The 26,616-nt window shown below is 46.2% G+C and overlaps 1 protein-coding gene across 1 annotated transcript; it reads left to right on the top strand.

Moving 5' to 3' along the window:
* Positions 1–24,681, top strand: CCDC167 (coiled-coil domain containing 167). Its single transcript, XM_082251664.1, has 4 exons — positions 1–130; positions 6,331–6,425; positions 15,245–15,297; positions 24,281–24,681. The coding sequence occupies exons 1-4, from the start codon at positions 8–10 to the stop codon at positions 24,382–24,384; spliced, it is 375 nt and encodes a 124-aa protein (XP_082107790.1). The 5' UTR covers positions 1–7; the 3' UTR covers positions 24,385–24,681.
* The last annotated feature ends 1,935 nt before the right edge of the window (positions 24,682–26,616 follow it).

Below are 26,616 nucleotides of genomic sequence, written 5' to 3'. Positions count from 1 at the left end.
ACTAAAGATGGCGGAAGCGGCATCCCATGATCCGGGGGCTGTAACCGTAGAAACTACAGGAAGGAGACGTGTCCAGGAAGAGAGGAGGATGGCGAAGAAGAAGAGGGAGAAGATCAGTGTGGCCAAAGAGGTGACATTTCACTCCGCCTGACCCCGGGACCGGGCCTGAGGAGGCGGCAGCAGGCTGTGGCAATGGCGGGGTGGGGGTGGCGGGATGATGTTCGGAGAAATGACGCCCCAGGTACAATCACTGTTTTCGTAACTAACTAGATATACCGTGGGATTACAGCCAATCAGGAAGTGCTAATACAGCCATGTGACAGTGGAAGATGATTCGTGATTGGCTAAAATCCCCGAACTTCAGAATGGTTCCAATGAATGAATACGATCGCTGGAGAATGCGGGAATCCGGGGTCAGCTGACCATTTTCACATGTTCTGATTGGCTGGTAGAGTAGAGCATGCATTTGGAAGGCGGAGGATGTGAAATGCTTGACAGTTCCCGCCCCCTACAGTCTATCCACTCGCTGACCCGGCTTTTTCTGCCACTTTTTGGTAGAAAAATCATTTAGAACCCCCCCCCCCCCCAAACATATTTTATATATATATATATAGCAACGTATTGAAATTAATAGGGGACGTTTGTGCATTGAAGTCAATGGAATGTGATTTTTGCATTGACGTCAATGGGGCGCAAATTTGCATTGAAGTCAATGGGGCGCAATTTTGTATTGCAGTCAATGGAGATTGATTTTTGCATTGAAGCCAATGGGGGCGCGATTTTGCCTTGCAGTCAATGGGGTGCAAATTTGCATTGAAGGCAATGGGGCGCAAATTTTCATTGAAGACAATGGGGCGCAAATTTGCATCGAAGGCAATGGGGCGCAAATTTGCATCGAAGGCAATGGGGTGCAAATTTTCATTGAAGACAATGGGGCGCAAATTTGCATTGACGTCAATGGGGCGCAAATTTGCATTGACGTCAATGGGGCGCGATTTTGCATTGACGTCAATGGGGCGCGATTTTGCATTGACGTCAATGGGGCGCGATTTTGCATTGACGTCAATGGGGCGCGATTTTGCATTGACGTCAATGTTGCGTAATTTTGCATTGAAGTCAATAGGGGGTATTTTTGCTTTGAAGTCCATAGGACATGATTTTGAAGTCAATAGGGGGTATTTTTTGCATTGCAGGCAATGGGACATGATTTTTGCATTGCTGTTAAGGGGAAACTGTATTCCATTATCAGCACCTTCTTTCCTTTCTTTCCTTTTTTTTTTCTCTTTCTGCAAAATGCTGATATCCCTGTTTTCGGCCTTTAATTTTCTGTGCATCCTTAGATTTACTAGCTGTCTACATATTAATAGACTGAGTGAGCATTGTGCTGTAATCGGACACACAGTATCTCACAAAAGTGAGTACACCCCTCACATTTTTGTAAATATTTTATTATCTTTTCATGTGATAACACTGAAGAAATGACACTTTGCTACAATGTAAAGTAGTGAGTGTACAGCTTGTATAACATTTGCTGTCCCCTCAAAATAACTCAACCCACAACCATTAATGTCTAAACTGCTGGGAACAAAAGTGAGTACACCCCTAAGTGACAATGTCCAAATTGGGGCCCAATTAGCCATTTTCCCTCCTCGGTGTCATGTGACTCGTTAGTGTTACAAGGTCTCAGGTGTGAATGGGGAGCAGGTGTGGTAAATTTGGTGTTATCGCTCTCACTCTCTCATACTGGTCACTGGAAGTTCAATATGGCATTTCATGGCAAAGAACTCTCTGAGGATCTGAAAAAAAGAATTGTTGCTCTACATAAAGGTGACCTAGGCTATAAGAAGATTGCCAAGACCCTGAAACTGAGCTGCAGCACAGTGGCCAAGACCATACAGCGGTTTAACAGGACAGGTTCCACTCAGAACAGGCCTCACCATGGTCGACCACAGAAGTTGAGTGCACGTGCTCAGCGTCATATCCAGAGGTTGTCTTTGGGAAATAGACGTATGAGCACTGCCAGCATTGCTGCAGAGGTTGAAGGGGTGGGGGGTCAGGCTGTCAGTGCTCAGACCATACGCCGCACACTGCATCAAATTGGTCTGCATGGCTTTCGTCCCAGAAGGAAGCCTCTTCTAAAGATGATGCATAAGAAAGCTCGCAAACAGTTTGCTGAAGACAAGCAGACTAAGGACATGGATTACTGGAACCATCTCCTGTGGTCTGATGAGACCAAGATAAACTTATTTGATTCAGATGGTGAGAAGTGTGTGTGGCGGCAACCAGGTGAGGAGTACAAAGACAAGTGTGTCTTGCCTACAGTCAAGCATGGTGATGGGACTGTCATGGTCTGGGGCTGCATGAGTGCTTCCGGCACTGGGGAGCTACAGATCATTGAGGGAACCATGAATGCCAACATGTACTGTGACATACTGAAGCAGAGAATGATCCCCTCCCTTCGGAGACTGGGCCACAGGGCAGTATTCCAACATAACGACCCCAAACACCTCCAAGACGACCACTGCCTTGCTAAAGAAGCTGAAGGTAAAGGTGATGGACTGGCCAAGCATGTCTCCAGACCTAAACCCTATTGAGCATCTGTGGGGCATCTTCAAACGGAAGGTGGAGGAGCGCAAGGTCTCTAACATCCACCAGCTCTGTGATGTCATCATGGAGGAGGGGAAGAGGACTCCAGTGGCAACCTGTGAAGCTCTGGTGAACTCCATGCCCAAGAGGGTTAAGGCAGTGCTGGAAAATAATGGTGGCCACACAAAATATTGACACTTCGGGCCCAATTTGGACATTGTCACTTAGGGGTGTACTCACTTTTGTTGCCAGCAGTTTAGACATTAATGGCTGTGTGTTGAGTTATTTTGAGGGGACAGAAATTTACACTGTTATACAAGCTGTACACTCACTACTTTACATTGTAGCAAAGTGTCATTTCTTCAGTGTTGTCACATGAAAAGATAGAATAATGTATTTACAAAAATGTGAGGGGTGTACTTACTTTTGTGAGATACTGTATCTTCCCCTCTGTGAAGGGTGAATGCAGCCGTTCACCACAGACAATTGTTGCCTCCTTAACAAGACCAAATCGGTCAACAGGCGCTCTCCCACATCATGGGGACAAATCGTCCATCGATCAAGCCACAATTCTAATGCCAATAGCTCAGGATAGCAGGTGCCGGGATCACCTTTATGCCCCCCGCTTCCCAGTCATTTTTCCCGCTTACCAGAGCCATCGGTAGCAGGGAAAACTATCTGGTCCGATGGAGTCCTAGGCAGGAAGTCGAGTGAGGGAAAGATGGCCCCCACTCCACTCTATGGCCTTGGAAAATGATTTTTTTTTTGTTTTGTTTTTAACACCGAGTTCCACCCAAAAGTGGAGCTTCCGCTCATCTGCTTCCTTGCCCCCTCCTGTGCCACATTTTGCACCTTTCAGGGGGGAGGGGGGGACGTGTACCTGTTTTTGACAGGTACCCTTCCCCACTACCGGGAGACAGCACCGCGGCAGCAATAAAAGGGATCATACATTTTTTTTTTTTTTCAAAGTGTTAAAATAAAAGGTAAAAAAAAAAAAATTAAAGCGCCCCGTCCCTCCAAGCTCATGCGCAGAAGCGAACGCATACGCAAGTCGCGTCCACACTGTAAACGTTGTTCAAGTCACACATGTGAGGTATCGCCATGATCATTAAAATGAGAGCAATAATTCTAGCCCCAGACCTCCTCTGTAACTCTAAGCTGGTAACCTGTAGAAATTTGTAAAGCATCGCCTATGGAGATTTTTAGGTACCAATGTTTGTCGCCAATCCACAAGCGTGCGCAATTTTGAAGCATGACATGTTGGGTATCTATTTACTCGGCGTAACATTATCTTTCACAATATAGAAAAAAATTGGCCAAATTTACTGTTTTTTCTTATCTTTTAATTCAAAAAGTGTATTTTTTCCAAAAAAAAAAATTGGGTTTGTAAGACCGCTGCGCAAATACGGTGTGACGTAAAGTATTGCAACAATCTCCATTTTATTCTCTAGGGTCTCTGCTGGAAAAAAAAAAAAAAATATATATATATATATATATATATATATATATATATATATATATTTATATATTATATATATATTATTTATATATTATATTATATATATATATTATTTATATATTATATTATTTATATATATATATATATATAATGTTTGAAGTTTCTAAGTAATTTTCTAGCAAAAAAAAATACACTTTAACTTTTAAACAAGCGTCAGAAATAGGCCTGGTCCTTAAAGTGGAGCTCCAGGCACCTATAAAAAAAAATAAAAAAATATTTAGCAACTACAAGTGTAGCTGGTGACTTTTAAAAAGCAGCCACTCACCTCTTCCACGGTCCAGCGGTGAGCTCACCGCAGCGGTCTTCTTCCACCATCCTCCTCCGGCGCCGCCGGCATCTTCACTATGGGCACCTGGGTTTGACAGCCTGCGGTTTCGCAGCTGGGCACCCTCTGCGCATGCGTGAGTCACACGGCGCATCCTGTGTTGGTGGATGCAGTCTTTCTAGGACCTGTCAGTGTCCCAGAAGACTGCAGGGGGGAGGGAGGAAGAAGAACTTCCGTTCCCAGCGCCACGGACAATTTGTCCCCATGAGATGGGGAGAAATCGTCCGCCGCACTGGGAATGGAAGTTCTTCTTACACTGCCCCCCCTCCCCTCCCCCCTGTCAACAGGCGCTCTCCCACATCATGGGGAAAAATCGTCCTGCGGCGCTGGGAACAGAAGTGGGAGCAGATACCTGTCATGATCGGGTACCCGCTCCTCAAAAGTGCCAATTGTGCAAGAGGAGCAGGAGACGGGTCCTTAACCACTTCTGGACCAGGAGATTTTCCCCCTTAATGACCAGGGCCTATTTTGCGATTCGGCACTGCGTTACTTTAACGGACAATTGCGCGGTCGTGCGATGCTGTACCCAAATACAATTGATGTCCTTTTTTTTCCCACAAATAGAGCTTTCTTTTGCTGGTATTTGATCACCTGTGCGATTTTTTTTTTTTTATTTATTTTTTTTTTTTATTTGCGCTATAAATAAAAAAAGAGCGACAATTCAGAATAAAAAAACTATATTTTTCACATTCTGCTATATAACATTCTCCAAAAAAATTTTTAAATCAAAATCTTTTAACATTTTAGGCCAATTTGTTTTCTGTTACAAATTTTTAGTAAAAAAAAAAAATCGCAATAAGCCGTATTTTGATTGGTTTGCGCAAAAGTTATTTCGTCTACTAACTACGGAAAGATTTATGTAATTTTTATTGTTTTTTTTTTTTTTTTTTTTGTTTTTTTTTACTAATAATGACGGCAATCTGTGATTTCTAGCAGGACTGCGACATTGCGGCGGACAGATCGGACCCCTAACTGACATTTTTGACACTTTTGGGGGGACCGGTGACATTACTACAGTAATCAGTGCTATAAATATGTACTGTTATTGTCATAATGACACTGGCAGGGAAGGGGTTAACATTGTGGGTGATCAAGGGGTTAAATGTGAGCCTAGGGGAGTGTTTCTAACTGTGGGGGACGCAGCTTGTGAAATGCTCATAGAGACCTGTGATCCTATATAGAAGGATCACAGGCGCTCTGTGATCATTCCAGAGAGAAGAACGGTCAGATGTGTTTACAACAGCTGACCGTTCCTCTCTCTCAGCGGGGAACGATCGCGGGTGTCAGGGGGCAATCTGAGCCGCCTGCCCTGTGCATCGGCTTTCCTGGTGCTGAGTGGGGGCGGCGGCACGCGCTCGCCCCCTAGCTGCCTGCACGCAACCGACGTAGGTCTACGTCGGTTCGCGCAGGATGGCCGCACTGCCCAAGTAAAAAGGCGGCGGGCGGTTCGGAAGTGGTTAAAGTGGAACTTCTCCTTTTGGGTGGAGTTCCGCTTTAGGTGGCTAAGGAGGTGCGAGGCTCGAATTGCCTGTGATGGACGGGCTGCATTCACCCTTCACGTGAGTTTTATATCGGACACCTTTTTTTTCCCCTCCACCGTGGCTGACATCTTGATATCTCCACGATTTATTACATTGTATGGACTTATTTCATTTATTATTTGGTCCTTTGCACTGCACTGGATTTCTGGTTTACATACTATCAGGGGGTTGTGTTTTGTCCTTGTAGCGTTCAGTTTGCATTTCTATTTTTTAACATTATTTTATGATGTTTATTCATATTAATTTTTATATATATATATATATTAATATATTTAATTTAATATTATTAAATATTTATTAAATATTTTTTATCTGTGCTGAATATTTTCTCTATGGATATCTTCCCCTCTGTCCTACAGATAGACGGGATGGAGGACCGGCTGGCCGCCTGCAGGGACAGCTTGGAGGACGTGGACTACAAGCTGCGTAAGACGGAGCTGACGGAGGAGGGGAGGTAAGTGACCGCTGTGATCGGAGGGACTGGCAGGGATCAGCTCACACTGGACAGTTCCAGATGGACATGATAAATCACATGACCTACCTAACCGCTTTGAGGACCCGTTGAGTTCCTACTTACCTCTCTGCGGTGGCCTGCCATTGTCTTTACATCCCAGATGTAAAAAAAATATCACCGGCTGTACAGTAACACCCCACAGACCTCAATGGAGCTGTGCTGCTACGGGGAGGATGCTGAGAGTAGCACTCCCAGTCATTGGGTTTTATTGGGCAGCAATATAACGGAAAGAAAGAAAAATTGGATTTTTATGGTGCCAGAAATAATTCACAATTATTCAAAATTTAAGAAAAAATATTGAAAACATTTTAAAAATATACATGGATTAAAATCACTGCACAATATTCATACGATTAATGTGTGTATGCGGTGACTCCCGCTCTACACGTTTCGTCAACCATTGGCTTCCTTTAGGAGACTTTAATGAGTCCAGTATACAAAGTAGGTACGGAATTGGAAAACAGCAAATTATTTGCAAATAATACCATTTTTGCAATCTTTACGTATAATTTATATAGAGATGCATACAAATCAAAGGCCATCAATGGAGCCACTTCTTACTAGAGATAGACCGATTATCGGTGGCCAATATGCACTTTCCCTGATATATTGGTATCGGCCCCGAAACTGGCCGATATTTTCGTGACATCATTCTGCCTTCTTAGGCCGCCTCCATCACCTTGGACAGCCTCGTCTGGAGTCGGGACTAGTCTCGCAGGAGTGTATCACAGCCATACACCCACCCACAGCAGCCAGTGCCAGCCAGCCACCCACATCCACAGGCCCTGTACCAGCCAGCCAGGCACCCACAGCCCCTGTGCCAGCCAGCCACCCACAGACAGGGTGCCAGACAGCCAGCCACCCACAGACAGGGTGCCAGATAGCCAGACACCCACAGGCCCTGTACCAGCCAGCCACAGGCACTGTGCCAGCCAGCCACCACAGACAGGGTGCCAGCCAACCACCACAGACAGGGTGCCAGATAGCCAGCCAGCCACAGGCCCTGTACCAGCCAGCCACAGGTACTGTACCAGCCAGCCTGTCACCCACAGCCCCTTGCCAACCTGTCACCCACAGCCCCTGTGCCAGCCAGCCACCCACAGACAGGGTGCCAGCCAGCCAGCCACCCACAGACAGGGTGCCAGATAGCCAGACACCCACAGGCCCTGTACCAGCCAGCCACAGGCACTGTGCCAGGCAGCCACCACAGACAGGGTGCCAGCCAACCACCACAGACAGGGTGCCAGATAGCCAGCCAGCCACAGGCCCTGTACCAGCCAGCCACAGGTACTGTACCAGCCAGCCTGTCACCCACAGCCCCTGTGCCAACCTGTCACCCACAGCCCCTGTGCCAGCCAGCCACCCACAGACAGGGTGCCAGATAGCCAGACACCCACAGGCACTGTACCAGCCAGCCACCCACAGACAGGGTGCCAGATAGCCAGACACCCACAGGGCCTGTACCAGCCAGCCACAGGCACTGTGCCAGGCAGCCACCACAGACAGGGTGCCAGCCAACCACCACAGACAGGGTGCCAGATAGCCAGCCAGCCACAGGCCCTGTACCAGCCAGCCACAGGTACTGTACCAGCCAGCCTGTCACCCACAGCCCCTGTGCCAACCTGTCACCCACAGCCCCTGTGCCAGCCAGCCACCCACAGACAGGGTGCCAGATAGCCAGACACCCACAGGCACTGTACCAGCCAGCCACCCACAGACAGGGTGCCAGATAGCCAGACACCCACAGGCACTGTACCAGCCAGCCACCCACAGCCCCTGTGCCAGCCAGCCACCCACCACAGGGTGCCATCCATCCACCCACCAAGCATTAAACAAAAATTAACATGTTCAGTATCAGATTTGTGTCAAAAGTTGTCTTTATTTTTTAAAACTTTAAATGTACAAAATATCAGCCCATATCAGCCGATACCGATACGTTGTGACCAAAATATTGGTATCAGCCCTGAAAAAAGCATATCGGTCTATCCTTACTTCTTACCTAACTGTGCAACATCAAAGCCTGCATATTGAAAGAGTGATCCAGGGCAGCTTTTTATTGGGCAGGATTCCACAGGGGAATTTTTGCATCTATAATGTAAAGACTGCAGATGGTTGCTACCGCAATGGTATGAATGGGCTCTAAAAATAAAAAAAAAAATAAACCTTGATCTGGTAGCAAATACACTACTGTGCAAAAGTTTTAGGCATGTGTGAAAAAATGCTGTAAATGAAGAATGCTTTCAGAAATAAGTGTTCATAGTTTATTTTTATCAATTAAAATGTAAATGACCAGAAGAGAAATCCAAATCAAGTTCATATTTGGGATGACCCCCATTTGCCTTCTTCTAGGTAGACTTGCACACAGTTGTTGAAGGAACTCGGCAGGTAGGTTGTTCTATGTATATCTTGGAGAACTAACCTCAGATCTTCTGTGGATGTCGGCTGCCTCCAATCCTTCTATCTCTTCATGTCATCCCAGACACACTCCATGATTGGGAGATCAGGGCTCTGTGGGGGCCAAACCATCACTTCCAGGACTCCTTGTTCTTCTTTACGCTGAAGATAGTTCTAAACCGCTTCCATACCGGGCCTATTCTGGCATTCCTCTCCTACATGTAAAAATCATCATTTTTTATTTTTTTTTGCTAGAAAATTACTCAGAACCCCCCAAACATTATATATGTTTTTTAGCAGAGACCCTAGGGAATAAAATGGAGGTCGTTGCAACTTTTTACGTCACACGGTATTTTTCAATCGCATTTTTTTTGGGGGGGGAAAAAACTTTTTCATGATTTAAATAAAAACGCAAAACAGTAAAGTTAGCCTGATTTTTTTTTTTTTTTTTTGTATAATGTGAAAGATGATGTTTCGCGGAGTGAATAGATACCTAACATGTCATGCTTTAAAACTGCGCACGTTTGTGGAATGGCGTCAAACTTCGGTACTTAAAAAATCTCCATAGGCAAGGATTTAAATTTTTTTTTTTTTTTTACAGGTTTCCAGTTTAGATTTACAAAGGAGTTCTTGTGCTAGAATTAATGCTCTCGCTCTAAAGTTCATGGTGATACCTCACATGTGCGGTTTGAGTTCCATTTACATAAGTGAGTGCGACGTGCGTATGCATTCGCTTCCTCTTTTTTTTTTTTTTTTTTTTTTTTTTTTTTTTTACTTTTATTTTGACACTTTACATTTTGTTTTTTTTTTTTTCAATCACTTTTATTCCTAGTACAAGGAATGTAAACATCCCTTGTAATAGGAATAGGGCATGACAGGTCCTCTTTATGGAGAGATGTGGTGTCTTTTAGGCCCCCACATCTTTCCTCCTAGTCTGGAAAGACTGAGATGATTAAAAAAAAAATTTTCTCGGCTTCCCAGCCGAATACACTGCAGTGTTTACATCTGCCGTGGCCGGATGTGACATCATAACGTCGCGCACGGCCTCCGACGGTCATAGAGATGACTGGCGACCATCTGGTCCTTGGCAGCTCTATGGTAAACAGCCACCTCCAGCCGATTCATTCTCGCTGATCGCACGGGCATGCCGGTAGAAGCACCGGAGGGACCTCCCCTCCCGACCTGTAAAAACAATCAAGTGGCTGAACTGCCGCTATGATTGTTTTTACAGTGCAGGGAATCGCCCTCAGAAAAAGAATATATCTGAATGATGCCTGCAGCTGCACCCATCATTCACATTTAACCACTTAAACTCCAGGACGTCATATTCTGTCCACCTAAGGAGTAATGGTAATGACATTGGCTGTATTTTTGGGTGGTTTTCCTGCTGCAGAATAAATTTGGGGCCAATCACACTCCCTGTTTTTATTGCATGACGGAGAAATGTTTGCCTGTATTTCTCAGCATTGGGGACGCGCCATTCATCTTGACCTAACCTCCAACTCCAATTGAGAAATGCAGCCCCCAAACATGCAAGGAACCTCCACCATGCTTCACAGTTGGCTGCAGACACTTATTATTGTACTGCTCTCCAGCCCTTCCCCCCCAACACACTGCCTCCTACTACAGCCAAATATTTCACATTTTGACTCATCAGTCCGGAGCACCTGCTGCCATTTTTCCACACCCCAGTTCCTATGTTTTCCTGCATAGTTGAGTCGCTTAGCCTTGTTTCCAAGTCAGGGGTATGGATTTCTGACTGCAATTCTTCCATGGAGACTTCTCCGGACAGTAGATGGGGGTACCTGGGTCCCACTGGTTTCCTTTAGTTCTGTGCTGATGCCACTGCTGGACATCCTCCGATGTAGAAGGGAAGTAAGCATGACGTGTCTTTCATCTACTGCATTAGGTTTCCTTGGCCGACCACTGCAACTACAGCCCCCAACATTACCCGACCTCGACGTTACCTGACCACTGCGTCTACCGCCCCCAATCTTACCCGACCACTGCGCCTACAGCCCTCAGTGTTACCCGACCACAGCGTCTACAGCCCTCAACGTTACCCGACCACTGCGTCTACAGCCCTCAACGTTACCCTACCACTGCATCTACAGCCCTCAGCGTTACCCGACCACTGCGTCTACAGCCCTCAATGTTACCCGACCACTGCGTCTACAGCCCTCAACGTTACCTGACCACTGCATCTACAGCCCTCAGCGTTACCCGACCACTGCGTCTACAGCCCTCAACGTTACCCGACCACTGCGTCTACAGCCCTCAATGTTACCCGACCACTGCGTCTACAGCCCTCAACGTTACCCAACCACTGCGTCTACAGCCCTCAACGTTACCCGACCACTGCGTCTACAGCCCTCAATGTTACCCGACCACTGCGTCTACAGCCCTCAACGTTACCCGACCACTGCGTCTACAGCCCTCAACGTTACCCTACCACTGCGTCTACAGCCCTCAACGTTACCCTACCACTGCGTCTACAGCCCTCAGCGTTACCCGACCACTGCGTCTACAGCCCTCAACTTTACCCGACCACTGCGTCTACAGCCCTCAACGTTACCCAACCACTGTGTCTACAGCCCTCAACATTACCCAACCACTGCGTCTACAGCCCTCAGCGTTACCCGACCACTGCGTCTACAGCCCTCAGCGTTACCCGACCACTGCGTCTACAGCCCTCAGCGTTACCCGACCACTGCGTCTACAGCCCTCAGCGTTACCCGACCACTGCGTCTACAGCCCTCAGCGTTACCCGACCACTGCGTCTACAGCCCTCAACGTTACCCGACCACTGCGTCTACAGCCCTCAACGTTACCCTACCACTGCGTCTACAGCCCTCAGCGTTACCCGACCACTGCGTCTACAGCCCTCAGCGTTACCCGACCACTGCGTCTACAGCCCTCAGCGTTACCCGACCACTGCGTCTACAGCCCTCAACGTTACCCTACCACTGCGTCTACAGCCCTCAGCGTTACCCGACCACTGCGTCTACAGCCCTCAACGTTACCCGACCACTGCGTCTACAGCCCTCAATGTTACCCGGCCAATGCGTCTATGCTCCTCAACGTTACCCGACCACTGCGTCTACAGCCCTCAACGTTACCCGACCACTGCGTCTACAGCCCTCAACGTTACCCGACCACTGCGTCTACAGCCCTCAACATTACCCGACCACTGCGTCTATGCTTCTCAACGTTACCCAACCATTGTGACTATGCTCCTCAACGTTACCCAACCACTGCGACTATGATCCTCAACTTTTCCTGACCACTGCGACTATGCTCCTCAACGTTACCCAACCTTTGTGACTATGATCCTCAACCTTTCCTGACCACTGCGGCTATGCTCCTCAAGGTTGCCCCTTTTATTTTTTTCCTTTGTGCTTCTTCAAAAGAGATTGAACAGCACATCTTGAACCCCCAGTCTGCTTTGAAATCTTTTCCTGGGAGAGACTTTGCTGATTCAGTATAACTACCTTGTGTCTTGTTGCTGTGCTCAGTCTTGCCATGGTGTGTGACCTGTGACATGAAACTCTTCCACAACCTCACCTTTATTAGCGTATATGCAGTGGTCAGGAAAGGTTAAGGATCATAGTCGCAGTTGTTGGGTAACGTTGAGGGCTGTAGATGCAAACTCTGCTTTATTAGCAGAGTTTGGCTGTTCCTCACCCAGTTTTAACCCTCTGGCACATCTGTTTCTGTTTCAATTAATGACTGTGTTTCAACCTACATATGAAATTGATGATCATTAGCACCTTCTTGGTATAATTTGTTATTCATATACCTGACTCCAATCCTACAAATTCCCTGACTTTGTGCAAGTGTAAGAACTGGTGCTGATTTGAAGCCAAAGAGTAGTCACACCAGACATTGATTTGGTTTCGATTTTTCTTCTGTTCTCTCCCTTTTACATTTTATAAATTGATCAAAATAAACAAATATTTATTTTTGAAAGCATTCCTACTTCACAGCATTTCATTACATCTGCCTAAAACTTGTGCACAGTACTGTATAACATGGAATAGCATGTCATTTCAGCCCTCATCTCTACAAAAAAAAAAATATTTCTGTCATTTATTGAGTGACAGGGGGGGGGTTCCAGACTTTGCTTGGAGTATTCTGGTGATTATTTATCCATTTTATTCAGAATCACAATTTGTGTCAGTTCCGTGGACAAATTTATAATTTTATTTTATTTTTTTCCTTCATGATCTTTTACAAAGAATTATTTTGTGCATCCATAATTTTATGCATGTGGGCTAAATTCTGCTAAACAATGCAAACACAGGTGCGTCTCATAGAATTAGAATATATCTTTAAAAGTAAATTGATTTCAGTAATTCAATTCAAAAAGTGAAGCTCATATATTTTATATAGATGTGTTACACACAGAGTGATAGATTTCAAGCATTTCTTACTTTTAAGTTTGATGATTATGGCGTACAGCGAGTGACACCCCAAAATTCAGTATACCAGAAAATTAGAATATTACCTAAGACCAATAAAAAAAAAAATTATTTTTAATACAGAAATGTGGTCTTACTGAAAAGTCTGTCCATGTACAGTATAGGATGCACTCAATACTTGGTCGGGGCTCCTTTTGCATGAATTACTGCATCAATGCGGCGTGGCATGGAGGCGATCAGCCTCTGGCACTGCTGAGGTGTTATGGAAGCTCAGGTTGCTTTGATAGCGGCCTTCAGCTGCTCTGCATTGTTGGGTCTGGTGTCTCTCATCTTCCTCTTGACAATACCCCACAGATTCTCTATGGGGTTTAGGTCAGGCGAGTTTGCTGGCCAATCAAGAACAGTGATACCATGATCATGTGACCAGGTATTGGTAGTTTTGGCAGTGTGGGCGGTGCCAAGTCCTGCTGGAAAATGAAATCAGCATCTCCATAAAGCTGGTCAGCAGAGGGAAGCATGAAGTGCTCTAGAAGTTCCTGGTAGAGGGCTGTGCTGACTTTGGACAGTGGACCAACACCAGCAGATGACATGGCTCCCCAAATCATCACTGACTGTGGAAAATTTTGCATTTAATTTGGAAATCAAGGTCCCAGAGTCTGGAGGAAGAATGGAGAAGCACAGAATCCAAGTTGCATGAGGTCCAGTGTGAAGTTTCCACAGTCTGTGATGATTTGGAGAGCCAAGACATCTGCTGATGTTGGTCCACTGTGTTTTATCAAGTTCTAAGTCAATGCAGCCCTCTACCAGGAAATTCAAGAGCACTTCATGCTTCCCTCTGCTGACCAGCTTTATGGAGATGCTGATTTCATTTTCCAGCGGGACTTGGCACCGCCCACACAGCCAAAACTACCAATACCTGGTCACATGACCATGGGATCACTGTGCTTGATTGGCCGGCAAACTGGCCTGACCTAAACCCCATAGAGAATCTGTGGGGTATTGTCAAGAGGAAGATGAGAGACACCAAACCAAACAATGCAGATGAGCTGAAGGCCGCTATCAAAGCAACCTGGGCTTCCATAACACCTCAGCAGTGCCACAGGCTGATCGCCTCCATGCCACGCTGCATTGATGCAGTAATTCATGCAAAAGGAGCCCCGACCAAGTACTGAGTGCATCCTATACTGTACATGGACAGACTTTTCACTAAGACAACATTTCTGTATTAAAAATCCCTTTTATTTATTTATTTATTTTTATTAGTAGATTATGTAATATTCTAATTTTCGGAGATACTGAATTTTGGGGTGTCACTCGCTGTAAGCCATAATCACCAAAATTAAAAGAAAGAAATGCTGGAAATATATCACTCTGTGTGTACCACATCTATATAAAATATATGAGCTTCACTTTTGAATTGAATTAATGAAATAAATTAACTTTCTGAAATTATAATTGATATTTATATTATAATTTATTGATATTTAATAATTGATAATATAAATATTGATATTAATAATTGATATTTATAATTAATAATTAAATATTGATAATATAAATAGTTTTATAATTGATTATTAATATTATCAATATTTATATTATTGATATTTTTTATATTATAATTTTATGAGATGCACCTGTACATCTTCCTTTATATTATTATTATTTAGGATTTATATAGCGCCGACAGTTTACACAGCGCTTTACAACTTGAATTAAAAAAAATGTATTAATTTAATTACCGTAATTTATCAGGAGTTGGCTTATTGGCACTACTGCTCATCAGATTTGGCCAAAGTTGTTGCCAGCAGAGGGTGTGGGGAATGAAAATCGATAAAGCGTAAACCGACCAGGGGGTGTCCACACATCTACACATGATTGTCACATTAGGGATCTATACATTTTTGTTGGGAAAAATAATTTTTTTTTTTTTTTTCTTCATAGAAAATCTTTGGAAAAAGAAAAGAATTCTCTAACCAACAAGATGTCCCATTATGGTGAGTTGGGTTTCTTTTTAAAGCGGAATTAAACTGTATCTGAACACCACAAACCAAATACGCTATTTAACCACTTGCGACTGGAGATCATATGACGTCCTATCAGGAAGCATCGATCACACGGCACAAACTGTCACCGGTCTTGTCCACAGGACACAGCCGATGACTGATCCGACTACCAGCTCACTTCCGGTACCATGTGACCAATCACAGCAGGTCACATGACAGTTGTACACAATGGATGGTTTCATTTCATGTCATCCATTGTGTACAATTGTGTTGCTAGCTGTGATTGGTCAATTTGATCCCATGGTACAGAAAGGGCCAATCACAGCTAATTGCAACAAAACAGACTGATTCAGTTTCATTCAGCAAAATGTTTGCTTATAGCACTGCTATAACTAAACATAAAAAAAAAAAATCCTGATCACTTTTTCCAGAGAAGTACAATGTTACTATGGTAACATTATATTGCTCTGATCTTTTTTTTAAAAAAAAAATAAAAAATTTTATAAAAAAATACTTTTTTTTTTTTTTTTTTTTTCTTTCTACTCTTACCAGTTAGTGTCCCTGATCACTGCCCTGCCAGTTATATGATAATGCTGTGCTGCACTGGTGACAGTATGTAAAATAAATAAATTGACTTTTTTTTTTTTATTTCATTTCTTTATTCCAAAAAATGATGACAAAAAATTACAACTTCAAAAAAACCCGCCATGTCGCTTACTAAATACCTTGGTCTGTCTACTTTCCAAAAAGGGGTCATTTGGGGGGTACCTGTACTGTCTTGGTGTTTTCGGGCCTCAAGAAATGAGATCGGCCGTCAGTACATCAGGATTGATCGATTTTCAGATATATATCCCATAGTTTGTGGACTCTATAAACTTTCCTACAGACTAAATAATAAACACTGATTTGGGTAATTTTCATCAAAGAAATGTATCGGAATACATTTTGGGCTAAATTTATGAAGAACAATTACTTGCAAAATTTTATAACAGAAACAAAGAAAAACATTTTTTTTTTTTTTTCAAAAATTTTCAGTTATTTTTAGTTTATTTAGCAAAAAATAAGAAAAAAAACCACAAAAAAAAGCTCTATTTGTGCGAACAAAATGATAAAAATTCAGTTTGGCAGTGTTGCATGACTGCGCAATTCCCATTCAAAGTTGGTAAGTCACTGGACTTAAGTGGTAATAATGGTTTATAAACCATTATTACTTTAACTGACAATTGCGCGGTCGTGCAACGCTGTACCCAAAAAAAAATGGTTTTCCTTTTTTTGCACTGTCGCTGTAATAATGACCAGGCCATTTTTTTGCGATTCGGCACTGCGTTACTTTAACTGACAATTGCGCGGTTGTGCGGCGATTTACCCAAATAAAGTTGATGTCCTTTTTTTCCCACAAATAGAGCTTTCATTTGGTGGTATTTGATCACCTGTGCGATTTTTATTTATTTATTTTTTTGCGCTATAACCAAAAAGAGCGACAATTCTGGAAACAAAAAACAATATTTTTCACTTTCTGCTATACAGTATAACATTCCCAATATAAAAAAAAAAAAAAAGTAAAAATCTACTTTTTACATCATTTTAGGCCAAGTTGTATTTTGCTACATATTTTTGGTAAAAAAAAAAAAAATCCCAATAAGCGTATTTTGATTGGTTTGTGCAAAAGTTATTGGGTCTATAAACTACGGTAAGATTTATGTAAATTTTTATTTACTTTTTGTTACTAGTAATGGCGGCGATCTGTGATTTTTAGCGGGACTGCGACATTTCGGCGGACAGTTTTGATCCCTTACTGCCATTTTTGACACTTTTGGGAGATTAAGGAGATTGCCTTGCATTCTCTGGCTGTGGGTCGGGCGTTCAGGGTGTAACTGGTGGCTACCTAGTCGCTTAGGAAATCAGACTCCCTATTTGTTCTTATGGATGGAACTCGGAAGGGTTTGGCCTGCGTTTACCGTGACCATTTTCGGATGGACCAGACAGACGGTGGTGCAGGCCTATTCCATCAAGGGTCAGGTTCTCCTTTCCCTGTTAAGGCGCATTCTACGTGGGCGCTTAGCGCCTCCCGCCATCAGACGTCAGTGAAGTTTGCAAGGTGGCCACTGGTCATCTTTGCACACTTTCACAACATTTTTACAAAGTGGATGTGTTGGCATCTGCGGATGCTGCTTTGGCCGCAAGGTTTTGCTGGCTGCTGTTTGAGTGGACTAGTCCTCTTTGAGGGTGTATGTTTCAGGTGAGCTCCAGTAGTTACTGGTTGAGCTCCGTGTTAGCTGGCTGGATAGGCTTGGCCTTTGGGAATTTTTCTGCTGTGTTTCTCTTACGCCCTCTGACAGTCGCCGCCCACTCATTCAGTCTTCACCAATGGGTATTGACCTCTTATCCATAGGAGCAAGCTAGGCATAAGACTTGTTAAAAACAAAGTAATTTACATAGACACACCTATGGGGGCTGTCCCACTGGTCCAATACCCCCTTGCTATCAGCATTCCCAACTCAGTTTGTCTTCTGCCTAGTTAGGAGTAAGATAGGCTCTCCCTGTGCTGGGGCTACAGTCTCAGCCTTCTTCTTCTATTTTATTACTTTTATTTCATGCTGAGTGTTTTTTTCTTGCACTACTAGCTTTTTATTTTGTTCCTGCACCTAGTTAGTCAGCTCTTCGGAAGACTACGGCGTTCGCGGAGCTGGGAGTCGGACTGGTCGTCCTGGTGCTCCAGGACAGAGGGCCTTATGGAATCCCAGCCCGCCATCGAGCGTTTAGCAGGCTATGCGTACACCCTGGCCTCGCAAATGACCTGTCCCTGTCCTCAGGGACGAAAGCCCTCAGGGACAATGGTGGCCACCTTGCTTGGACGTCTCAACCGCGGTTCCGTGTGTTGCTAGAGTCCTGCGTTTTTGGCTGACAGCACCCCCACTGACTGGGGTGGGAGGCTTCCCATCGAGGAGAGGCACCCACGCCATCTGGTACGGTAAGTACGTTCTGTCTGGGGATGGCAGTCTGCTAGGTATGTGGTATCCCCTCATGTCTGTGTGTCTGGGGCTCGCCTTACTCCCTATCCCTGCGGGGGTTCTAGCGCGTCTAGAACGCAATGTGGGGGGTTGTGGGGGTCCCTACCCTGGGTAACACTGTTGTGGTGTGTTTGGGTGCAGACATGCATGGGCATCCCGCTGCGGTGTAAAAAAACGTGGGTCCGCCCTATTAGGTGTGGGCAGCTGCTTAGCTTCACTATGGGCACTTCTGCAGCTCTCTACGTAGTGTGTTTTGGAGCCTTCGGGCGCCATCTTGCGTGTGGCAATGTGTTCTGTGCACATGTCGGCGGCCATGTTCCTGGAGCCTCCAATTACATTCTATGGGCAGTCATTTTCCCTTAGCCTGAGTCCTGTTCTGCTTCATGCGGTGTGACATCACTTCCTTTCTCAAACAGAGGAGATCATCAGCCAGCGTGGTAACACTTGTGGGGGTCTGTTCTTGCTGTTTTTGTGGGGAATATCTCTGGCTATCAGCTTTATTCCTGCCTGAGGGGTCTCTCAGTGTAGTCCTTACTAGCGGTTTATTGCGGTGGGACCGCCGTGCGATTTAAAGGGCCAGCGCCATAAAAATTATTTTATGGAGTCCCAGGACAGCAAATTTCCCCAAGCTTTGGTGGATGATTCAGGCTCCTCTGAATCATCTACACTTACTGCTGCACTTGCGACTTTAGCGTCCAAAGTGGATCTTTTGATGGCTAAACGGGATTCTAGGAAAAGGCCTACGTTTTCTCACTCTTCTGAGTCTGATATGGTTGCCGTAGATAGTGTACCTTGAGGGGTCTCCTTCCTCCCTGTCTGAAGGGGAGGCGGAGGACGAGGAGGGGGATAAATCCCCCCCTGGGACGGCCAGAGAACACGCTGCTATGTCTGCGCTGATTACTGCTGTGAAAGATACACTACATTTGGAGGATGAGCCCAACCCTCCGGGTAAGCGGTTTCCTTGTCCCACTGAGTTTCACGAAACGGTGAATGAACAATGGCGCAATTTGAAGCGCAATTTTGTGGTGCCTAAACGGGTTAAACTCCGTTACCCTTTTGCGTCTCCTACGGATTCGCGCTGGTCTGTGGCCCCTAAGGTGGATCACACGGTGTCCAGATTGAACAGGGCCACTCTGGTTCCCACTGAGGATTCTCCGGTGTTCAGGGGCCCTATGGATAGGAGGTTGGAATCCCTCGCCCGCCACGCCTATATGGTGGCGGGTTCCTTGCTGAAACCTATTTTCGCCTCCGTCATGGTGTCTCAGGCTGTGGCAGACTGGACCAAGGTGCTTAGGCGCACCCTCGTGGCTGAGTCTGCCCCCACTACTACTTTGGAGATGGTGGACCAGATTAGTCAGGCAGGTATGTATCTGTGTGATGCGGCCTTAGATGAGGCCCCTTTAGCCGCACGCCTGTCTGGTGTCGCGGTGCTTAACCGTCGCCTGGTTTGGCTGAAGAGCTGGTCGGCTGACCAGACTTCCAGGAAGACTGTGTCTGACATCCCTTATGCGGGGATTCGTCTTTTTGGGGAATCCCTGGACGAATTGGTTAACGGAGTCACTGGGGGCAAGAGCACTCTGCTGCCCCAGAATCCTAAGGGTAAGTTATTCCGCGGTAAGCGGGGCCCTTCGTTAAAAGCAAACCAATGGTCCTTTCGTGCTTTCAAAGCACAAGACAAGGGGAAACCCATGGCGGCCAGAGAAAGCCTTGGGCGGGCAAGTCAAAGGCCGCCCAGGCTGGAGCGGCGGCCCAGTCCGCCTCTACCTGAAGGGACGCCCTCACCCGTTCCAGGGGTGGGGGGACGTCTGCGCGGTTTTCACTAACCTTGGCTGCTCCGGATTCCGGACAGGTGGGTTCAGGAAATCGTTCGATCGGGTTACAAGATCGAATTCCTTTCGCGGCCAGCGGACAGGTTCTTTCCCTCAAATCTTCATTTGACCCCAGATCATTTGCAAGATCTTCATCGGGCAGTTCAGGATCTTCTCGCCCAGGGGGTGATAGTCACGGTGCCACATCGGGACAGATTTCGGGGGTTTTACTCAAATCTGTTCACTGTGCCCAGAAAGGAGGGCAAGGTGCGTCCAATTCTGGACTTGAAAGCTCTGAACCGCTTCGTGCGCGTTCAAAAATTCCGCATGGAATCGCTCAGCTCGGTGGTAGCCTCCTTGAGCCCAGGAGATTTCCTGGCTTCCATCGATCTCAAGGATGCGTATTTACACATCCCCATATTCGAGGGTCATCAGAGGTACCTCCGATTCGCAATCGCGGAGGCACACTATCAGTTTGTGGCGTTACCTTTCCGTCTCGCTTCGGCTCCGAGGGTGTTTACCAAAGTGCTGGCTCCTGTTTTGGCCCTGTTACGGGCACAGGGTATTGCGATCTTGGGATATCTGGACGATCTCCTGTTAAGGTCGAGTGCCAGTCAGAGCCTGCTGCGCGATCTGTCCACTACAGTTCAGACGCTCCAGGAGTTCGGGTGGACCATCAACGTTCAGAAGTCGACTTTGGCTCCTTCGGTTCGTTTCCCCTATTTGGGTATGGTCCTGGACTCCGCCCAAGTGAAGGTTTTTCTGCCGGAGGACAAGCTCCGGACCCTGCAGGACAAGGTCAGGTCCCTCAGGGACAATGAGTCCTCGTCGCTCAGGACCTGTATGCGGTCCCTGGGGTTGATGGTGCCAGCCTTCGAGGCGATACGGTTTGCACAGTTTCACACGCGGTCTCTCCAAGCGGAGATACTGGCCAGATGGGACAGGCTTCCTCAGTCCTTGGACTTGAGGGTGTCTTTGAGTCGCCAAACCAGAGTGGATCTTCTGTGATGGCTCCAGTCTCCGGCCGTAGCGGAAGTCCTTCCAGCCATTGCTGTGGACGGTGATTACCACGGATGCCAGCCTGTTGGGCTGGGGTGGCGTTCTGGGCACCCTGTCTGTCCAGGGCACTTGGTCAGTGGAGGAATCCTCCCTGCCGATAAACATCTTGGAACTAGGCTGTGCCTGCTCCATTGGTCGGATCGTCTTCGGGGCCGCCCTGTTTGGGTGCAGACGGACAATGCCACTGCGGTGGCTTACATCAATCACCAAGGGGGCACCAAGAGTGCCCGGGCGGCCTAGGAAGTGACCAGCATTCTGTCTTGGGCCGAGACACATGTCCCGGCGATTTCAGCAGTTCACATTCCGGGTGTGGAGAATTGACAGGCCGATTATCTGAGCCGCCAGACCCTGGACCAGGGGGAATGGTCCCTGCACCCGGAGGTGTTTCAAATGCTGTGTGCAAGATGGGGATCCCCAGATGTGGATCTGTTCGCGTCCTGGCTAAACAACAAGGTGGGAAGGTTCGTGGCAAGAACGCGCGATCCTCTGGCAGACGCCTCGGATGCGCTGGTGGTGCCTTGGCACCGGTATCGTCTGATATATGCCTTTCCACCGATTCAGTTGTTGTCCAGGTTCCTTCGCAGGTTGGTCTCGGAACCGAAGTTGGTGATTCTGGTGGCCCCGGACTGGCTGCGCCGGTCCTGGTACGTGGACATCATTCAACTGGCCGTCGAGCCTCCATTGCGGCTACCGTTACGAGACAATCTACTGTCTCAGGGACCGATCTTCCATCCTGCTTTACAGTCGCTGGCTTTAACAGCATGGCTGTTGAAAGCCAGGTCCTGAGAGACAGGGGTCTCTCATCGGAGGTCATTCCTACTCTGCTCAAGGCTAGGAAGGCCTCATCTGGTAAGATCTATTACCGTACCTGGAAGGCTTATTTTGCCTGGTGTGAATCCAGGGGCATCCCTCCTCGCTCCTTCTCGGTGGCGAGGGTATTCGCTTTCCTGCAAACTGGTGTGGACCAGCGCCTTGCGTTGACCACGATTAAGGGCCAGATATCTGCACTGGCTGTCCTTTTCCAGCGCCCCTTGGCGTCAAAATCTTTGATTCGCACCTTTATTCAAGGTGTGCGTCATTTGGCCCCTCCTCGGAGGGCGTCTTTACCTCCTTGGGACTTGAACTTGGTTCTGTCCGTTTTGCAACGTCCTCCCTTTGAAAACATCATGGAGATTTCTTTGCCTCTGCTGTCGCAAAAGGTTGCCTTTCTAGTGGCGATCGTTTCTGCCCGCAGAGTGTCGGAGTTGGCGGCCCTGTCCTGCCGCTCCCCTTACCTGGTAGTTCATAGGGATAAGGTGGTCTTGCGACCTAACCAGTCCTTCCTTCCTAAGGTAGTTTCTGATTTTCACCTTAATGAGGACATTGTTTTGCCTTCGCTCTGTGCGAATCCTAAGCATCCTAAGGAGTTTGCTTTACATTCCTTGGATGTTGTCCGGGCGATCAGGGTTTACCTGTCGTCCACTGAATCCTTTAGGAAGTCGGATTCTCTTTTTGTCCTTCCTGAGGGACCTCAGAAGGGTATGTCTGCGGCAACCATTTCTAAATGGATCAGACAGACGATTGTACAGGCCTATTCACTTAGGGACCGGGCTCCGCCCTTCCCTGTCAAGGCGCACTCTACCAGAGCGGTGAGTGCATCCTGGGCCTTCCGGCATCAGGCTTCGGTGGTCCAGGTGTGCAAGGCTGCGACTTGGTCGTCAGTGCACACCTTTTTCCAAATTTTACAAACTTGATGTTCTGGCATCCTGATGCCTCCTTTTGGCCGCAAAGTTCTCTGTGCGGCAGTGCCTTAAGTGGACCCTAGTTTTGCGGGTCCCTGGCTGTTGGGGTTGTTTTTCCCCCTTGTTTATTTGCTTTCCTGGGTTGTTGCTCCAGTTGAGCCTTTTTTGTTACCCAGAGGATTTACCTTTCTGTTCGAGTAGGGTTCCTTTCTCTGACTTGGGTGCTGCGTTGCCTTGTGACGGTTACGTTTCCCACCCCTCATGTCTACACTGCTTTGGGACATCCCATGGGTGAAGACTGAATGAGTGGGCAGTGACTGTCAGAGGATGTAAGAGAAAACGGAATTTTTGTAAAATCTTACCGTAAAATTCCTTTCTCTGAGTCCTCTGACAGTCGCCGCCCACTCATTCAGTCTTCACCCATGGGATGTCCCAAAGCAGTGTAGACATGAGGGGTGGGAAACGTAACCGTCACAAGGCAACTGAGTTGGGAATGCTGATAGCAGGGGAGTATTGGACCAGTGGGACAGCCCCCATAGGTGTGTCTATGTAAATTACTTTGTTTTTAACAAGTCTTATGCCTAGCTTGCTCCTATGGATATGAGGTCAATACCCATTGGTGAAGACTGAATGAGTGGGCGGCGACTGTCAGAGGACTCAGAGAAAGGAATTTTACGGTAAGATTTTACAAAAATTCCGTTTTTTTTTTCCCACCTCTCATGTTTTGACACTGCTTTGGGACATCCCAATGGTCAAGAAGATTCTGAAGCTGTGTCCGTCAATGAACGTAAGAAAAAATTGGATTTTTGTCTTACCGTAAAATCCTTTTCTCTGATGTTCATTAACGGACACAGCACCCACTCCTCTATTGAGTTAAGTTATGTTTCTTCTGACACGCCTTGCAACAAAACTGAGTGCCTATAGCAGGAAGTGGGAGTATATCCCCTGGGACTGCCCCATAGGCGTGGTAAAGCTTTTTCTTGCCTAGTGTCTTACTCCTGTAGGGGGCAGCATAACCCAATGGTCAAGAACATTCTGGAGCTGTGTCCGTCAATGAACATCAGAGAAAAAGATTTTACTGTAAGACAAAAATCCAATTTTTTTTATGTGTTACACCTCTATTTAGACATTTGACATGGTGCAGATTGCTTCCCCTTCGCCCTCGCACAGTAATCCATGCCTGACATTGCACCTCCCATCCACTGATCGCAGGTGCAATGCTTTGCAGGCTCCTTTATTAAAGGGAAAAAATTTACATTTTTTTTCCAGCAAAAATGTGCATTTATTTATTTATATTTAAAAAAAGGAAATCTAGGCTTTAAGGTTCTTCTGTCTGCATCGTTGCTCTCTAATTGGAATTATATTCTTTTCACAGAGAAAGAGCTGAAATCCCTGCGTCACGAGAATCGCAAGAACATGATGCTGTCGGTTGCCATCCTAATGTTCATCGTGCTGGTGTATTACTGCTGGACTATGTGACGGAGGATGACGGATCCGCAATGGCCGATTCTCTGTGCTGGATTACCTGCCAGGAAGTGGAAAAGTCGCCTCTGAATGTAGAGATGTGAATGTATCAAGCGGAACTCTCCCGCTCTCGGATTGGGAATGTATGACCCGTCTCCAGAACTTTCCTGACATGGACAATCCTGGACCGATCCGCTTTTTATCGCCGTTCTGTGAAGCCATATCCCTCCTAAAATTGTTCAAAGTGCCGTAAAACCAAATTTATTTTTGCAGATTTTTAGAGACCGGCCTCTCAATACTGGAAGGCTGTAAACTTCAGTGCGACCAAACTGAAAAAGACTCGATCTGTTATGTACCGGAGATTATGGGACAACCTTGGGGGGATAAATGTGGGGACTTTTTAATAAATTAAATAATAATAAATAAATTTTTAATTTAATTAAAGAGATTTTGTCACATTTCATTTTGTGTTACATTCAGCATTCAAGTACTGTATTTTTTTTCATGCTTATTTTGAATACAGTTTGTATCTCAGACACAGCACTGTTCACACAGCCAGTATCTGACAGCCTCTCACTGTAGTGTTCGGGCTTCTAACACACAAGGGCAGCGCTCTCAACAAAGGAGACTCCTGAAAATTCTGAAGTGGAGTCTTTCCACTGGGTGCACAGGACTAAAGTGATTGTAAAGTCTCATTAACCACTTCCGCACTGCTCACTAGAGCTCTACTGCGGCAAAGTGGCTCGATAACGTCTGGCGACATAGACCTACGTCACCAGACATTCCCCTCTCTCCCGCTGTATTCAGTCACAGCGGGAGTCGGGCCAGGGGAGGAGAGGCGGCAATCGCCGCTGCTCTTCCCCGATCGTCGGGGAATCGAGTGTGGAGATCCGCCCTGCTTGTGTAAACAAAGCGGGCGGATCTCCTAAGTGACAGGCAGGGACAGATTGCAGAATTCAGCATAGCTGAACCTGCGATCTGTCCTTGTGTCACACAGTCCCCTCCCCCTACACATGTCAGTAAGCACCAGGCATACATTAACCCCTTGATCACCAATAAAAATTAACCCCTTCCCTGCCAGTGTCATTTTTACAGTAACAGTGCATATGTATAGCACTGATTACTGTGGTAATGTCACTGGTACCCCCAAAAGTGTCAAAAATGTCAGTCAAGGGTCCGATCTGTCCGCCGCAATGTCGCAGTCCCGCAAAAAAAAAAAAATCGCAGATCGCCGCCATTACTCGTTAAAAAAAAAAACACCAAAAATGACAAATCTTTCCCTTAGTTAGTAAACGCAATAACTTTTGCGCAAACCAAACAAAATACGCTTATTGTGATTTTTTTTTTTTTACCAAACATAGGTAGCAGAAAACAAATTGGCCAAAAATAAAAAAAAAATTTGGTTTTTACATTTTTTGGGGGGGAATTTCATATAAAAAAATGTGAAAAATATTGTTATTTTTTCAAAATTGACGTTCTTTTTTTTGTTTATAGCGCAAAAAGTAAAAATCGCACAGGTGATCAAATACCACCAAAAGTAAGCTCTATTTGTGGGGAAAAAAGGACGTAAATTTTGTTTGGGTACAGCGTTGCATGACTGCGCAATTGTCAGTTAAATTCGCACAGGGCCGAATCGCAAAAAGTGGCCCAGACGTAAGACGGCAAAATCCTCCGGTGGTAAAGTGGTTAAAAAAAAAAAAAAAAACACAAACATGTTATACTTACCTGCTCTGTGCAGTTGGTTTTGCACAGAGCTGCCCGGAGCCTCCTCTTCTCAGGTCCCTCCCTCCAGTTGAGGGCCCCCACTGCAAGCAGCTTGCTATGGGAGCACTTGAGCTGAGTCACGCCTCCCTGTGTCCATTCAGACACAGGCTCTGCCCCCCCCTCTCTCTCTCTCTCTCTCTCTGACTGGCTGGCTGACTTTGCGTGACAGCAGCTAGAGCCAATTGCGATGCGCTGCTGTCTTGGCCAATGAGGAGAGGAGTCCCGGGCAGCTAAGACCCTCCTACAACATTGCTGGATAAAGAAGGGCTCGGGTAAGTATAAGGTGGGCTGCTGCACACAAAGGATTTTTTTTTTGTATCCTAATGCATAGAATGCACCTTTTACAATCTCTTTAAAGGACCTCCATCCGCTGTAAGAAGTATTCAGAAGAAAAGGTAGCAGGCAGCTCCAGAATCCAGTAAAATGAATAAGCTTTAATGCTACATATAAGTGGATACAAACGGCTTACATGTTTTGGCACAA

Source organism: Pelophylax lessonae, assembly GCF_965119305.1.
Source record: "Pelophylax lessonae genome assembly, chromosome: 3".
NCBI classification, from domain to species: Eukaryota; Metazoa; Chordata; class Amphibia; order Anura; family Ranidae; genus Pelophylax; species Pelophylax lessonae.
Note: the sequence above shows the minus strand (reverse complement) of the source record. Positions and strands in the feature narration are given on the sequence as shown.